At 41.6% G+C, this 18,210-nt stretch overlaps 1 protein-coding gene across 3 annotated transcripts in view; it reads left to right on the forward strand.

Moving 5' to 3' along the window:
- Positions 1–3,710: 3,710 nt before the first annotated feature.
- The window catches only part of LOC147881338 (uncharacterized), a 47,525-nt gene continuing 33,025 nt past the window's right edge, over positions 3,711–18,210 (forward strand). Inside the window, exons 1-5 of one of the 3 annotated variants that reach the window (XM_087369806.1) lie at positions 3,711–3,875; positions 3,978–4,415; positions 11,283–11,394; positions 11,596–11,770; positions 11,848–12,056. In XM_087369806.1, the coding sequence (XP_087225932.1) occupies positions 4,060–4,415; positions 11,283–11,394; positions 11,596–11,770; positions 11,848–12,056 (852 nt within the window). In that variant the 5' untranslated portion in view covers positions 3,711–3,875; positions 3,978–4,059. The remainder of the gene's footprint in view (positions 3,876–3,977; positions 4,416–11,282; positions 11,395–11,595; positions 11,771–11,847; positions 12,057–18,210) is intronic. The other 2 variants (XM_087369804.1, XM_087369805.1) reach the window with 2 other exon arrangements.

Consider the following 18,210-nt stretch of genomic DNA (forward strand, 5'->3'; position numbering starts at 1 on the left):
GAGAGAGAGAGAGAGGAGGAGGAGGAGTTGCAAGGTTGGAGAAGGGGGGAAAGTAAGAGACAAGGGTAGGACATGCCATTAGACATGAGAGTACAAGGGAACAACACTTGGAGACAATTGCATAGAACACCAAAGTAGAACTTAAAACAATGCCCCAAATAGTGTGGGCTTCATTCTATCATGTTATATTTATACAAGTTTGGAGATCTTCCCTCTCTCCATGAAGGAATTGTAGGAATTTCTCTCTCTATGTGTAGGAATTGCATGTAGAACTTGCATCTAGAATGTGGAAATAGGAATGGCATGTAGGATGCAAATGTAGGAATTGCATGTAGGACTTGCATCTAGAATGAACATATAGGAATGGCATGTAGAATGCACATGTAGGAATCACATGTAAAACTCACATCTAGGAAGTGCATATAGAAATCACATGTGGGATGTGCGACATTCCAATTCTTAGATATGCTCCTCTTTGGCTAAGCTAGAAAATATTTTTGACAGTTGTTACATCTACTTGGCTTGATGTTGGAGGATGGCAAAAGGTGATGAGGTTTATCAAAATTGTTGGTACATTAGGTTCCCATGCATCCATCTTGACAACTATATAGTGTTGGTGTCTTGGGGTTGCTCCGTCGATAGTTTTGACAATTGGGTGTAGTGGTCTTGTTGTGGAGCTTGCAAAATAACCTTTTGTGACTCATTGAGTTCCATGATGTTGGAGGGTTGTTCTTGTATAGATGTAGCCTCTAGCTCTTGTTGCTATTGGATATCTATTGGGTGCAATTTTGCACCGAGCTGCATCTCCTATAGCAACTCTTCATTCCCTACCTCAGTGTAAGTAGTTGTGCCTCTATGGCCTCCTCATTGGTCAATGTGACATGAGGAGGTGATTGTTTCCCACAGTAATAATAGGAGATCCTCAAGAGGTTTTGATGATAGCAGTAGGTTGATTTTTTTTCTTTGAGCCTCTATATTGATGATTACGGCTAGTAAGTGGGGAATTTTACATTTGTCCATACGTACCATCGAGTTTCTTTATGAAGAAGAGGACCAAATGTTGGATCCAATCTTGTTCTAGCTTCCTCTAAGTAGAACAAATGTGCGGATTGGAAGGGGTTGATGTTTTCCACACTTGACACCCAAGATTATGGATAGAAATATAGTTCTTTCCTTGAGTTTAGGGTCTATGATTGTATGAAGTATGTATATCAACGTCGTCCTTGTTGTAGTATATGTGTAGCTTAGGAACTCGGGTCGTATTTCGATAACAGACATAGGATAAAGTGCATAAAGTAGACATTACATATGCTTGCATGAAGGAAACATCAACAAGATGGTTGGGGGTATGAAGGATTTCGCCTCCACTGGGAGTTTAATGTTTATGAGTTTTAGGATATAGGGTTCAGAATAGAGTACATGGTAAAGAACTCATCTTCGTCATACATCTTGGAAGACAAGGGTTGAGAAATAAAAGGAGAAGCATAGAATGAAAGTTATGCGTGCATTAGTGCAAAAAAATGACCTCTGTGGTGGTGAGTTGCTCAATCGACTCGTCCATCTACTCCCTTTGTTGTCTAGCCTCCCATGCCATGCCATCTAAGGCAGAGTGTAGCTCGGTAACCTACTATCATAGGTTCTTTGTTTCTAGTGGGCCATCTGCCTCTAGAAATCGGGACAGGTACTAGGCACATTTTTTATGCTACCAGCCAGTGTGGTCTTGTTAGTGGGGTAGCCAAGCTGTCTACGGGAGGATATAGGGGTCTCACGATTAGGAACATCATTATTAAGGTGGATTGCATCTCGATCTTAGACTTTTGCCACTTGGAGGGCTCTAGGGTCTCCAATACTACCTTCCAATTAAGGAAAAACTTGAGCCTACTGGAGATGCTTGGGGTGGGGGAATGATAGAGACAAAAGTCATAAAAATGATGAATGCAAAGGGCATAAATAAAATTGTCATGAGGGACAAGGGGGTAGGGACACAATAGTGGGAAAAATGCTACTCTCCAAGGGCAAAGATAGATTGGACTATTTTAAGGCTATATAGATGTATTTGAAACGTGGAATGAATACAATGATAGAGATAGAGAGATAATTCTTGCTTTGTCCATGGTTGCCGATGTATTTCTATTCTCTTGTTCCCTACTCTCCTTATAGCTCTCTCTCTCTCTCTCTCTCTCTCTCTGTGGTGGGTTATAACCACCATCAACATTTGGCTCTCCCTTCGTGACCAAGAACTCACCCCCTAATAGCTGCCCTCATCAATGGACCACCCTCAACTACTACTGCTACACGATTCATTGCAAAACACCGACCTGCCTAGCTTTGTGACCAGCTTTTGCAGGTTGCCACAATCGCTTAACAGAGAAAAATCATAGTCTCTTTGTGCCCTAGTTCTCGATAAGAGTAGCCTATGCTTGCCAGTCTCTTCTAGATAAAGAAAAGCTTTGTTCGCAAGCAATAGGTTCAACAATCATAGTAGCGATGGGCTTCTGTAATCACTGGTGCTTTGCTTTGCCAACTAATAGTGGGCTTCTGTAATCACTGATGCTAATGGTCTACGCAAGCAATAGGAAGCACCTCCCTCGATCACCTAAGGAACTACAAGGTCCAATGTTTCTTTTAATAAGTGCCTCATATGGGGTGACCAAGATGAGATCCTGAGTTGCCCTAGGGGCTTGAACTCAAAACCGGTCCAAATTCACCCACTTTTTTGCCATTTGGTCTACATGTGATTGGTGGTAGTTTGCATTGTATTGAAATTGAAAGTGCTAATAGGCCCCCATATGGGCTGATCGAGATAGAGCCCTAAACTACCCCTGGGGTGTGAATCCAGAATCGGCACATACGCACCCACATGATTTAGCTCATCATGTTTCAACAGAACCTTGCAATACTCGTGTGACCTACACTCATTCATTGTATGGCCTTCCACTTAACACTTTTTGGCCTACCCTTGGGGGGTAGGTCTTATTGACGATGACGATTGAATTCGAAGAAAGGAAAAGTATTTTCTATTGTATTTTTGGGTAATCAATGTTTGTGTAAATCGTGCATAGGTCCAAGTGTACCTTTCTCTGGCGTCCGTGATAGAAGTCCCTTTTATTTCACTTATTGCTTGGCCTCTTTCCCAGGGTGAAGCCTCTCCGATTTCATTGATTGATTTTAGCAGGGTGAAGGCTCCACTAAGTCTTTGATTTGGCAATAGGATTTCGGTGATCTATGGTAGGCCTCATGAATACAATTCATCTTTTTTTTTTTGGCATTGTATCGAAATTGAATGTACCAATAGTGCCCCTATACGAGGGGGCTTGAACACAGGACCGGCACATACACACCCACTTAATACTTGTGAGAGCATGCTAATCGAGTCTTAACTTGCATTCCCATGCATGTAAGAAAAGGTGCGCCTACTTGGCCTTTGCCCCCCATGAGCTCCCCTTCTTTTTAAAAAAGCCATGGTGGCCGTCCATGGCGATGGCAATTCACAAATCCATCTTGAGCTCTCTCTCTGGCTATGCTCCTCCGCTCCTGCTCCCCGTATGCCTTTCCGCGCTCATCATGTTGCAACAAAAGCACTTGCAAGACCTGCGACCGCCGCCGACACGTGTATGGCCTTCCAGGAAGAGTGATTAAGGCAAGTTAATGGAGGTTGAATTTGGGTTAAGACTGGATTAAGTTGTATTTTGCATGCAAGTAAGAAAAGGTGTGTCTACTTGGCCTGTGCCCATGAGCTTCCTCTTTCTCCTTCTTCTTCTTCTTCAAAGCCATGGTGATGATCTTGGCTGTTGATGGCTATGGCGATTTCTGAGCTCTCTCTGTCTGGCTATGGTGCATCTTCTTGCTTCTCTTCTGCCTTTCCATTGAACTCTGTAAGCTTTTGCTTCCTTTGATCCCTTTGGCATTTCTCCCTTCTTCACCACTTATCATTCGTAACGCTCCACATTCCATCTCGCTCCCCTCCCACCTTGCAGCGCATCGCCGTTTGATGAAACATCGGCTACACCTTCATTTTAGGTTTCTCCTGAACACCAGTTTTCCGTTCTTGCCCAAAAGATGGTTTCGGATGAGAATATCGTGAGGCGCCTTACAGAAGTACTGGACAAGGCTGATCTCACCACCACCACCACCACTGCCATCCGGAGACAGTTGGAGCAGGACCTCGGAATCGACCTCACCGGCAAGAAAGCGTTCATTCGAGCGCAAGTGGACCTTTACTTGCAATCACACCAGTCGCAAGAGCAGGAGCAGCAACAAGAACAGGGTGGGGAGGAGGAAGGAGAAGAAGGAGAGGATGAAGGAGAGGAAGTTCTGGATGAGGCAGAGGCGCAAGACGAGGATGGAGAGGATTGCGATTTGGAACCGGATTCCAGGCGCTTCCAGGCCAAGATTGACAGGGCAATTAAAAATAGGTGGGGCTCGTTATTCGTTCGGGGCAGTTTCTGCAAGGATTGTCCTGTCTGTGGCTCGCTCGGGAGTTTTTCCTGCTATTTTTGCTTTAAAGTTAGGTATGATGATGGCGACATAGGGAAGCAAGGAGAACGATTCGACCAGATCAGTGTAAAAGGCGGGTTTGAGTAATTTGAAAGGATCCTTCATCGGATAAGGTTTGTTTCAGAAGCAGCAAGCTCATAGCCATTGGCCTAGTACAGATTTAACATCGCGGTTGCCATAACTAAGTGTATTCAATATTCACCTAAAAGGCGCATTTGATGTCTAGGTGGTTGTGCAAAAGCTCAGGTAGCAGCGTAGCTCATTGAAAAGAACAACGCTCTTCCTACATGCTTATTTTCTATTAATTTCTTTTATCTAGGATTTGTAGCTGTTATGGACGGTCTGTGTATACGTGTCTGAAGATAAGAGGTCGTACGTAGTTACGATGCATAAGGATGTCATAGAATGTACTTTTCCTATTCATGGCGGATTCAAAGGCTGGAACCGAGCTATGTGTTGCCATTTTAGGTTTGTTTAATTTGGATTTTCATTTGATATATGCTAGGGTTACTTAACCAGATGATTGGCACTGGTTCAAGTGCTTCACAGGAAGAGAGAGATGGTGGTTATATTATTTAATCAAAAATTGGATATTACATTCAAGTGATCACAGTGGAGTTGCGTATGTTTTGTAGGTTCAATTTTTTTTCATAAGTGTGTAATAAAAGTTACAGCCAATGGATTTAATATCTTTCAAAACATTAAAGACAGCGTAGGCTTAGCTAAGGATGAGAACATAAGCATATTTGGTCCTCTTTGTCCATGTCTCTCATGAACTCATTATGGGCAATCATTATGGACAAAACATACAATGTTTTTTCATAGTGTGTGTATTAAAAGTTACAGCCAAGAGATTTGATATGTTTCAAAACATTAAAGGCCGCGATGCGTTAGATAAGGATGAGAACATAAGCGTATTCGGTCCTCTGTCTCTGTGTCTGTCTTTCTATCTATCTGTCTGTCTGTCTCTCTCATGAACACATTGTGGACAACCTTTAGGCTATCCTATTTATAGGTCTTAATTCACTGGTTCAAGGTTTTTAATGGTATTTTTCTGTCATTGGTTACACCAACACCAATTGCATTTGCTATTTTTTTCAAGACAGAGGAAGTCCGGTTGAATCTTGTATGTATTTTCATTCTGTAGACATATAAAAGAAGCCTTAATAACATTGTTAAATTGTATTGATATGTAAACGTAGATTTATTGTAGGGTTAGGTCAGGAATGATATATAATGTTTGTTCTGATAATGGATCAGTTTAAATGAAGGGAAGCAGCTACACGATTGACTGGGGTCACTGGTCAGCCCACTGCTTCTGAGTGAAATGAAGACACAGTAGAGCAGAGGTATTCAACAAGATGGGGCACGACCTGTATGGCGTTCAGTTGAATCTTGATTGCTTATGAAAGTATAAAATGCTCATGCAATTGGATTCAGCTTCATTTTCAGTAAGCGAGATAAATTGAGTTATACAAGGGTTGAATATTTGTGATTGAGTTATTGGAAGAACAAGTACAGTGAAAGTACACCGTGGTCACCAATGCCCTTGTAGTTTGATGTATATGGTCAATGGATTGAGTTTCATACACATATGTAAGTTTGGATATATTCTAGTCTTACGAAGGTATATATATTCATACACATCATGTGCTCATGATAATTCTGTTATGTGTATGGTACGGTAAGTTCCACACTGTACGGTATGTGTACCATATGTTGTAAGGCAGTTTCCGGCGCATGTTTCTGTACACATTGTCGTGCCTCGTTTGTGCCTATCTTTGTGTCGAATCTGTTGCTGCTACCTGCGTTGTGCCTCTGCTTTAGCCTCCTTGAACCCTTTACCTCCTGCCTTGGCCTTCCCCTCTCTCTCTCTCTCTCTCTCTCCCCCCCCCCCTTCTCTCCCTCTTTCTTTGGGGAAAAAAATAATAATTTACAAAGCCGGCGTACCTGATGTACCTAATTTTTTTCCTGTATAGCGCAGTGTACTGGTACTCGTGCCGTACGTACCTTACCTATCGTATGGTACCACCTTGACATATAATGATTTCCTACAGTCCTTGTGGAGTAGATGGGATGATGACGCCTCTAGTTGCAGATATAGGAACCTTCTAAGTATACAGGCGTTCGGTTGAGATACTCAACATTGGTGTAAGTCAACTCATGATACAGTTGATTTGTAGATGTTGTGAAACTTTTTGGTGAAGGATTACCTTTGATTGGTGAGATGAGCATCCTTAGCTCTGTAGTTGTGAAAGTCTCAAGCGTGCCATAGAAAATGGTTATCAGCTTTACAATGGTAGAATGTGTGTGGCTAACTTTTAAAGGAAGGCAATCCTTTTGATTAGGAATGAGTAACAATATTCATGAACCTGTTCTGATCCCTAGAAATAACTCTGTAATTTCAGAGGTAGCAAGCTTTTCTGTGGAGGGGCTGCTTATGGGGTGAACATTTTGTTTAGGGCTGTCTTTAATTGTACAAAATGTTGAACGCATAAGTGGTTCGACTGGCTTACAGAAGATATTCTCAGACATTTGTAAGTTCCCCAATGTTGGATCGTTTGACCTCACCGAACAACATTGGAAATACTAGTGATGGTCTTGTCTCTTTGGTAGGTGATTTAGTTGGGTCTAGCTCGGTAAATCAAAACAAAAAAGTTAGAAGAAACATATATAGAGAAAGGTTTAACTTTTTAGCTAGGTCAAACATGAATAATCTTCATGATTTTGGGGAAGGTAACATTAATTGGTCTAACTTTAAGGCTTTATTAGTTAGCACTCATTATACTAATAATAACATAAGAATTCTTAATAAACTAAGACGTCTTAGAAACAAGCATCTCAAGACTTCTGTTTCTATTAGTCCTATTCATGCCATGCAAGTAATTTATGTTGTCTATAACATACATAGTAGTAATATGCTTTATGTAGGACAAGCCTATAGGACAGCTTTTATTCGTTTTCAAGAACATGTTAGGGAAGCTAGAAAAGTTCATAGGAAGGATTCCTTAATTGAGAATTCAAAACCCTTATATGTGGTAATGGCAAAGTTTGGTTTCGAATCTTTTCGTTGCTTTCCCATTGAGCATATAGAGGGCCATGTTAATAATGCCAAGGATTTTTACAAGGCTGCTCGTCCTCGTGAATTGTTTTGGATGAGAACTTTACACACTTTCTTCCCAAGAGGTTTTAATTTGGAAGGAAAATCAACTCTTCGTAAAAATAAAAGAACCTCTAAAAAGAACCCTTTGATGTGGAGAACTCATATCAAGCCCTTTAACATTCCTCATTACCAACATAGTCATACACCTAACATCGTATGGAAACCTAAAGTTATGTTACGAGGTTGTCCTAGCTCTCGTGCAATCTCACATGTTGTTCGTGAGTTGCCTCCCTCACTTCCTCTTCCTCCACTTCCCCCTCCTTTAGTTCCTTTACTTCCTTAGTTCCAAGAGTTTTTGCTTCTCGAGACTATAAAAGAAGACTACTCTACCTGGATAGATTAATGTCTCTGGGTCTTTTTTCAATAAAAGTTTTTGAAAAATATAATGTCAAAGTTCTTTTTAAACTACAATACACCTTGGAAAACTTCTCACCGGGCTGGTGACCACAAATCCTAAATGAATTAATTGTATGCCATTCATCTTGTAATCCTAGTATGCAACCAATCTTTAGGTCAAAAGGCTTTCAACTATGGAGAGATAGGTAAAAGGCTTTCAGAGCATTCAAAATCTTCTATCCTTAGAGAACCTTGTTGTTGTAAAAGTAAGAGATTCCAAAGCTTTATTGATGCTGATTTAGGACATGTAGTCACAGTTGATACCTCAATTTTGCTTTCTAGTAACTTAAAACCTTTTCATGAAAGGCACGAAATTTCGATTGTACTCTTTTAAAGAGTCTTGCCTTTTAAAAGCTATCGATAAGGGAATCTCAAAGTTTGTTTTGCAATTAGAAGAATGTTTAGGAGTTCAAAATATCTTATCAGAATGGAAAGGGAAGATTTTGAAGAAAGTTGCTTTGAAACTAGAAGAAGTCCCTTCGGTTAATTGCTCAAAGCAAAGTAACCATCTTTCTAAAGAAGATGAAACTCTTCTTCGAAAATTCCATAGGAATTTTGTCATTTCTTATATGGACAAATGTTCCAATGACTTTGTTTTTATTTGCAAAAAGTTTTACTCAGAATGTCTTTTGAGAGAAGTGAACTCGCTTGCACTTACGCCCCTGCCTTAGTTTCTTAAAAGGATTTGATCTCAAAACATCAGAGTTTTTGCAAGTCTTCTAGGTTTGTTTGCAATCCAAGTATACCTTTTCTTTGTGCTGCTTGGAAGTTTCACAAAACTCGCAAAAGCCAAGATTTATTGCAGCTGCTTGTGAGACTACTTTGACGGATGTCTCTAAATGGCTAAGCTACTGCTTCAAAGCCATGTTGCCTAGTGTCCATGAACTTTGGAGGGACTTATTAAAAGAGGCAGATGTCCCCTCGCACTCAAGCTGGATTTTAAATGACTTTGTAGGAGTGATTCCTGTTGTAAAATTTGTTAATTCCTCTCGAAGCATTCAGGAAAAAGAGTCTCCTATTCTCCTTCAAACCTATGATTTTACGGCGCTTGACACAAAGATTGAGCTAGAAGACCTGAAGTTTAGAATAAAAAAGCTAGTGGCTGAAGTTTTCAATCTGAGATTTGATAAAAATAGATGCGAAGTGCTAAAAGTTGAGAAAACAGCCTTATGCTTTGACTTCTTATGGCTAAAAAATAAAGATCATGACATAGGTTCTAAAAAGAAAAGATACCTTTGAGTAAGTGTGGAAGATGTTTGCTCTTGGATAGATTTTCTTTTAGATAATCTTTACATCACAATAGGTGATTCTTTGTTTCAACAAATTATAGGAATCCCCATGGGCACTAATTGTGCCGTCTTTTTAGCAAACTTTTATCTTTTCACTTATGAATTTGAGTTTATGCAACGTCTTATTTCTATCAATACCTACCCTATCATTTTACATAAGCTTAGCCAAGTTAGGCGTTTTATAGATGATTTATTTGTACCAGATGTTCCTAACTTTCAAGACTTTATGTACAAAGACGCTAGTGCTTTTGGAGAAGGAATCTATCCTCGTGACTCTTGTGAACTGAACTGCACTTCAAGAGGGGATTCTTGTGTTTTCTTAGATCTTAGAATTTCTCAATCTACCATAGGATTAGAGGTTGATATATACGATAAACGTGAACAATCTGAATATAGTGGTTTATACATTATAAAAATGCCTCACATTGATTCAAACATTTATGATTTGGCAAAATATGGAGTCATTTCTTCCCAATTCCATAGATTTTCCTGCCTTTGTACAACTAAGGAGTCTTTTATCATTGAATGTAGTAATTTGATCACTTTACTATTACACAAGAGGTATAATCCAAGGAAAATAATGAAAAAAGTACGCACAATCTTAGATATGAAGTCTTTTATCTATGGTGTATCGGCCTTAGGTATGTGTAGAATGATTGAACATAAGCTGAAAACAAAAAGCGGGGAGCTGAATAGCCCGTTTTTCTTTTAGTTTCAAAAGAGAGTTTGTTTGAGTATGCTTGTGCTTTCTAAGTTTGAAATGTATTTTTGACTCTTTGTAGGAAACAATACATAAGTGTAAAGGACCATTTAGCTTTTTATGTTTTAAATAAGAGTGAGAGAGAGAGTGAGAGAGAGAGAGAGAGAGAGAGAGAGAGAGAGTGATATTCCAGTTTTTTGGGAGATTTTGTTTCTTGACTTGCTTGTTTATTTTTGCTTAGTCACTTGCTTCCTTTCTTCTTTATTTCTTGTTTTCTTTCTCTTTTGTTTATTTGACGTATTTTAGTAAGCACTAGGTTTGCCCAAGAGACTCCGCGGGTCTTTAGAAACCCAGTATAGCTGCTTATGCTTGGGCACAGATGACGACATAAGTGTTGCTTTGCTTGCTAAGTATGTCTTCCTTTTGTTTTTCTTAAAAGTTTTTGTTTACCTCTTTTCTCTTCTCTTTCATATTCTCTTTTATTTTCTCTTTTATTTTCTGTGTAGATTTTTGATCTTTAGAACAACAAAAAATCTAAATTTGTATGATTGGACTTATTCTAGTCTTACAAAGGTATATTTGTAAGTCTTGGGGCATGTAAAGAAAAAAGGGCATTGTCTTTTATGACAGTTTTCCAATAACAGTGTCATAGGAAATGTACAGCCTATTATGAATTCCACCGGGTTGCAATATGCCTGATAGCTAGGGTTATTTTTTGCAGGGGTGGCAGTGTGTGCAGAGAGAGAGAGAGAGAGAGAGAGAGAGAGAGAGAGAGAGAGGATGGCACAGTTGAGTGGGGTGGTGTTAGAGTCCTTCCAGTATTTCGAGGTCTCCCTTCATTGGGCTGATGTGGATCCCCCACCCCCAATGGTGCCTTCAGAAAATGGACCAATTGTAGAAAGTGTCTCCCTTCTCTACACCCTACTCAAGTACTGATGAAGTGGTAACACCTGCATCTTCTCCGACTTGGGCTCCCCCTTTCTCCCACATTATCTTATCTGTGATGGTATTATGAGCTCTGTAGGACCAAGTCCAATTCACAAAATTTCGCTAGTAGGAGAGTGTTTGCAACTGCATGCACACGCTGAAGCATCTTTTGGTGTAGTAACTCTTTGTCAAGTCATTTGTCCGTACTATGAAATTACCATTGGAGAATGTTTTTATTTTTTGATTATGCTCGTGTATTTTCTTTCCATGCATAATGTTTGACGTTTTCTTTCTTTTTTCCCCACTGAAGTTTACCGAAGGAGAAAAAGAAGCGAGCTGGTGGAGGTGGGTTCACTAAATCATGTGGGCTTTCTCCAGAGCTTCAGGCTTTTATTGGTCAAAAAGAACTACCAAGGCCCCAGGTATTTGGAAGCATTTGGAATGTTTGAATAAAAAACGGCCATAATATACACGTGTAAGATGAACAAATACACATGACAATGCATAGTGCATAATTACTTTACATGCACATTCAAAATACCTAGTGGTATGAGGGATAACATGTTTTAAACATGGGTTATTTTTATTTCTTCATTAGTCCAATTGGGGTGATGTTTGTTCAGGTCGTCAAGCATGTTTGGGAACATATTCGAAATAAAAACTTACAAGATCCAGAAGATAGACGCAAGATAATCTGTGATGATGCTTTACGGGCTGTACTGGGAACCGAGTCAACTGACATGTTCAAAATGAATAAGTTGCTGTCTAAACATATCTGGCCCCTTGACAATCATGAAGGTAATGAATACAATTTATAAGGTTTGTCTCTTAACAGTATGTATGTAATAGCTCAACTGATATTTTGTCAACAACAGATGAAGGAGAGCCAAAGCCAAAGAGGCCAAAGCCAGAGAAGAAAGAAGCGTCGGAGAAGGAAGGTGGAAAGCCACGAAACACGGGTTTTAATTCTCCTATTCCTCTCTCAGAGGCTCTCATAGACTTTCTTGGAACAGGCGAAAGTGAGCTTTCCAGAGGACAGGTGGTCAAAAGGATGTGGGAGTACATAAAGGACAATCAGTTGCAGGTTTGGCAACCAGTCCTATTTGAAGAATTGGTTGTTTGACCAGTATGCTCATTATCATGTGGGTCTCGTGGGATTATGCAGGCTTGCTTTTTCGAAGTTTGTGTGTATGCAATTTAGTAGTCCGCTATGTGCATATGCATAAGACTTAATTTTGTGTGGCAATACTTAAGTGCATGTACGCTGAAGTCATGAAGCGTACAAGGAGCTGATCACAAAGTCTTTGAGCATTAGTTGCCACATTTTGCAAGCATTGGGTTGCATGCAGGCTCCTGCGATTTGCTGCTTGGTTATCCTGGCATTGATGAAATTCTTGGTGTTCCCATTGCTCACCAAATATGGAATATCTAGACATTAATCTTCCTTCTGGTTTGTGCAGTTCTGGAAACCATCAAGGCATTCTGGGAAATGGGACATGGCTTTTATTTTTCAGCATCATTCCGTGAAAATTGCATGCATCTTATGCTTCATAGTCATGACTCTGAAGCTCTGTAACTTGTGTTTTTGATAGTGGCCTTGTGAGATTTTCTGAAATTAATGCACAAGCTCAACAAGCCATCCTTATTTTCACCAAAAGCACCAGCAACGTCAAAAGAGAAGTGCAGTGAGATATATAATTCTACTTGTGCAATTCCTTCACCTTATGTGCTATTTCCTCCTGTTCCTCCTTTGAGAGACGATACAGAACCTTGTCAATGGGCTTGCTACCAGGCTCCAGGATTATAGCGTGGCCCATGCGTCTCTTGGGAGGCTCCTAGTAGGGCATGCTAGCAATTTATCAAGAAAAATCTGAAAACAATGCCGAATATCAACATCCTCCACAAGTGGAACATTGTTTGTCTCTGGCTCAGGCACTGCAATGCAAATAATGCACTTCTTTTTTGATTTCTCTAGTCAATTGCTTTGTTTTAGTTAGCTGTGCTTTTTTGCTGCGCGCTGAGACCCTGCGCAATATGTGCAAAGCGGAGAGTCATTCATTCAAATCAGCACTAACTCCCCTAGAAATTTCATCCGGCTGCATCCCAAGACAATGTAAATCTGTCCCACATCCAATCTTTTGCAAATGTATCCAACCTACTACTAGCTTGCTTGATGCATTCATGTGTCTAACCGACTTCGACCTTTAGCGGAACATGTGCATATATGCCTGCATACCTGAAAAGGACAGCATGATACAAGAAAGAGACCAACAGCATGGTACAGGAAAGGGATGACACATGATTGCTGTCCTTGCTCTTAGGCTCAGCTACCCACCTTCTGAGTGATGAACTCCTCTCCCATTTGACGTGGCGCTTGCAGGATCTGCTGTCAGGGTCTCGGTGCGATGATGGCATCATTGACCTTTCTTTGACAAATTCCTGACATTGTCTTCAATGGTCTTCAGCTCTATTCGTCTAAATAGGAAGCGAAAGAAGCTACTTGCTTGGATTGTTGTTAGAGTCGTGCTTACTCGGAAGTGTGATTTCGAGTCAAATACCGTAATGAGCTTTCTTAATACCAAAATGCATTCACAACATATTCATCCACATATCAACAGGAAATAAGAGATGGATCTGACACGCGACTGGGTGCAACTAGGTAAAACCAGTGGTATTTTATATTTCAATGATGCTTAGCCTCACGACAATGGTGATACGGATCTTTAGGCAAAACCCACTCTGGTAATCCCAAAGTTACAGACCAAGACTCAAGTATAAGACTTCTACAAAAATGCTTCTGCCAAAGATAGAGCCCAAATATACATATGACCCAGACTAATCCAAGAAAGCAACCACTGGCAGTCCGTGGAAAGCTCCAGGTGAAGATAGCCACATGAACAGCTTCAGCCTTCTCCTTTATCCAGCAAAACAGATATTACCCATTAGAGTCAGCATGAATAAGTCAAAACCCTAAATAAGGTAAGCTGAGTTAACTGGCAGCCCTCTAAAACAACTAGGCGGTCAGAAAACGATATTCATACAGCAGGCTGATTGTACAAACAGTCAAGGCGATGAGAGAGAAAACCTGGTAGATCTCTCACCCTCAGCCTGGCATATGAAAGAAACAATGAGATCGCCCAGAAGGGATGTAGGGCAGCAAAAAGATAGGCTGGAGTAGCACCAGGCTAGGTGTAGTAGGAAGGCTAGGAGCTAGGCGTGCGAGAGAGCAATCAATAGGAAAGCTAGAAGGGTAGACATGGCAGCCCTCTAAAACAACTAGGCGGTCAGAAAACGATATTCATACAGCAGGCTGATGGTACAAACAGTCAAGGCGATGAGAGAGAAAACCTGGTAGATCTCTCACCCTCAGCCTGGCATATGAAAGAAACAATGAGATCGCCCAGAAGGGATGTAGGGCAGCAAAAAGATAGGCTGGAGTAGCACCAGGCTAGGTGTAGTAGGAAGGCTAGGAGCTAGGCGTGCGAGAGAGCAATCAATAGGAAAGCTAGAAGGGTAGACATGGCAGCGAAGGTAGAGCGCTAGGGCAGCACTTTCAGCAGCGCAGCAACCAGGAAGAGCCCTGGCGGCAGGCTGGCATAAGTTGCGCAGCAAGAGAGAGAGGAGAGGTGTAACTGGCCTTTGATTGGCAAAGGGCAGTATATTTTACTCTACTTTCTCACAACACCAAAATACAACCACCATGTTCCATTGCCATTGCCCAAACACAATACTTAGAGCATACAATTCCACAGCATAACATCAGTGAACCATACAAAACAAGGAGGCTAGAATGCCCTTACTTAATAAGCACACACAATGACACCTGTTGGCCCCAACACTTGGCGCCCCTTGCGGTATTTATTTATTCATTGGTTAGTTCAATTACAAGGGACTCCCTTCTTGAACTCAACTGCAGGTGCAACCCAGTACAATGCCAACCTGTGGCTGTGCAAGTGACCAACTCCCAGTGCTATCCTCTTGGTTCCCTTCAGTAGCCAAGCATATCACAAGCAGAATAACCCAACATCATGCCAAGCAATGCATCCACACCAATCAAAGCCATCACTGAGCCCAAGGCTTGCCACTGCTTCCCCAGGAAGAGAGTATCACACCCAGTGCCCCAATCCTCTTCCGGGCCAATGGTAGGACATCCGACCTTCCAAGACTCAGCAAGAGTAGCAGTTGCACAAAGCAGAAGAAGAAGACGAGAATTCGGCCAGCAAATGGAGCCTGTTTCAGCTCGAAACAGCCTCAGAAGATGGTTGAACAGCAGATAGCAGACTCCGGCAGGAGGGAGCTGTCCTTGACTGCCTTCCAACACCAGAAAAGGTCACAAGAGAAGTCGTCTAGCAATCAGCAGCAAATCCGCCATGAATACATCCACCAAAAAGGAGATTCCAGCTCACAGCAACCTCATAATCCAGTGCGCCTTGCACCAGACAGGAGCTAGGGGAGAGGTGTCCAAGAATATGGCCTTAGACGAAGAAAAGGAGGCATTCTGTCACGAAGAATGTCGAGAAAAGCGTTAGAAAAGGCCCAGAATGGGGAGCCTAGGCCGAGGGAGCATGCTAGCAGCAGTGGGAAACACCAAGGGGAGAAGATCTGTCGCAGAGAAAGCTTCAAAAACGTCTTCAGCCAGCAAAGGGAGAGCTGCAAAAATCCGCCATCTTCTTTAAAAGACTCCTTTGGTAGGGGAGAAGACCCAGAACTGCAAGGTAGGATAGGGAAGGGCTCTAGGAACTTCCAGGTGCTTCCAGATGGGACACACAGGTGCCACAAGTCAAGCAAAGAGCCCAAGCATGCACACACTGAGGACACATGGCAAATTGGACGTGGGATTTTAATGCCCCTAGGGGTTCACTTATAAAGTCATGACCTTAGTGTTTGGAACTAGTGACCCTAGTAAATAAGACCTCTAGTGGGTCAATTTTTAAAGCATGACCCTAGTGAACAAAACCAATGAACCTAGAGAATAGGACCAAGCTAATAGCACTAAGAGTTGCACTTGTTGCAAATTAAATCATAGGTACCCTTTGGACATTAATTAATGACCCTAGCCTGGCACCCCTAGGCCAAATTCAGTGGTGGTTAGTTTAATCACTTCGCCATCACATCCCCGTGACAAGATGGCAGTGAATTCGAGTAGTAGCAACAGCTTGCAAGGCTATGGCGGCCAGGTAGAAACCCGGTGCGCAGCAAGAGGATGAGGAGATGGCCTAGCTGGAGAGGAGGATTCACTGAATGAATCTGAGTGGGCAGGCTAGTCCACTATTTTATAGGAGGGCTAAAAATAAAGTAGCTTTTCAAAAAATAAGAAAGCTAAAAGCAGAAAAGCTAAAAGTTTTTGGAAAGTAGAAAAGCTAAAGTAGCTTTTTGGAAAAGCAAAAAGCAGAAAAGCTAAACTAGCTTTTTGGAAAAGCAAAATATATCTAACTCTAGACAACTCAGAATTCTACCAAACTGAGAACATATTTTAGCTCTCGAAAGGCTCTCGAAACTAGATACTCAAGGACTGGGTTTTGAGATTGCTCCCAACTCACTAAGCTATGCAATCTAGATCCGTTCTCATTGACTAATCATCATAGCCTAACACACCAAGGCTCACCCCCAAGGCCGTTGAAGGTGTTAGGGAGGAATGGTCGGGTATGGAGAACCCTTGTGGATGTGTGAAGTGTAATCATTGGTAATTTAATACCAGGTGGAGGGTGATCCGGTAAGGTAGTCAATTGACTCGTAACTTCATTGGTGTGAAGTCCACCCCGTGCACTAGCTTCCGACATGCTACCACTGAATGTGATTGGTGGATACTGAAGTTCCATTCCATGCTGAAGATGGGAGAGAACGGTATTGAAGATGGTGCATCACATTGAAGGTGATGGAATCACATTGAAGGTGATTGGTCGTGCTGAAGGCGACAGATCACACTGAAGGTGATAAGAGCTCTGAAGTCGGGAAAAAGGTCACACTGAAGGTGACAAGTGCTATACTGTGAAGATAGCATGCATGGTGATAAGCCATGAAAAGAGAGTACTCTAAGCTGCAGAAAGACATATGCACATGGTAGATATAGATCTCAATAATGGAAAATAACAATGTGGCCAGAAAAAAGAACAATGGTTACAATCCCTCCGTCGCCAAAATAGTTGTCCTCAACTGACAACAACCTAGGTGGGGGTACTCAATTGCAAAGCTTCCTCATATAGCTGGATAAGATGAGGATAATCAGCAAGATAATGATGATCCACACATTTGGCATCTATGGTGGGATAGTTCAAGAACTTGAGAAGGTATTTGCGTTCAACGGGGTCTTCGTGAATTCGCTTGTCCAGATGAAAAATAATTTGTTCAGGAACCACAATTTCAGAAAAAGATCATGGGAACCAAATAACGAATTATTGAAAGTGCAATTACAAGAAAGTGGGCAGGTAATGACATTTACAGAAATACTTGTCATCGAAACTTGATTACCTTCCTTAGCTTTGGTACCTGGACCCGCATGGAGCTTCGGTCCCGACGCTTGCATCTGGTTCTTGCGCTTAGGACAATCATTCCTAGTGTGGTCCCGCTCCTCGCATATGAAGCAATGTACTTCTTTCTTTAACTTCAATGTACGGAGGAAACGGGCACGATCATTCTTCGTCTGAGTCGAGTGCTTCTTGGAGGCATTGTCTATAGACTTCGATTCCCTGGTACCAGTGGTAGACTGGACGAACTTCCTCTTGTTCTTCCCACCCGTGTCGGCAACGGTGGTTCCCTTTGCGTTGGCCATGGTATCATCATAGATGCGCGTGTAATTCATGGCCTCTTGCAAAGTGGTACACTTGTTATTCTTGATCTGTAGCTTGTACGAGTCAGGCAAACCATCCACAAAGAAACCTAACAAGGTCACTGGATCCATCTTTGTAGCTCTGGTCTGCAAATCTTGAAACCATTGAAGATAAACCTTAAAAGTCAGATTCAGCTTGGACATATCGAGGGCTTTGAGCTTGCCTACGATATCGTAATCTTCCTCCTCCTTCAGAAACTGTTTCTTGAAGACCCCTAGCTCTGGTCTGCAAATCCCGAAACCGCTGAAGATAAACCTCAAAAGTCAGATTCAGCTTGGACATATCGAGGGCTTTGAGCTTGCGTACGATATCGTCATCTTCTCCTCCTTCAGAAACTCTTTCCTGAAGACCCCTTCGAATTCTATCCATGTTGCAAGCTTGGGTCGGAGTTCCTTCCACCACAATAAAGCC

Source organism: Dipteris shenzhenensis, chromosome 31, assembly GCF_047967505.1.
Source record: "Dipteris shenzhenensis isolate YYH24624 ecotype China chromosome 31, Dip_SZ_1.0, whole genome shotgun sequence".
Classification (NCBI taxonomy): Eukaryota; Viridiplantae; Streptophyta; class Polypodiopsida; order Gleicheniales; family Dipteridaceae; genus Dipteris; species Dipteris shenzhenensis.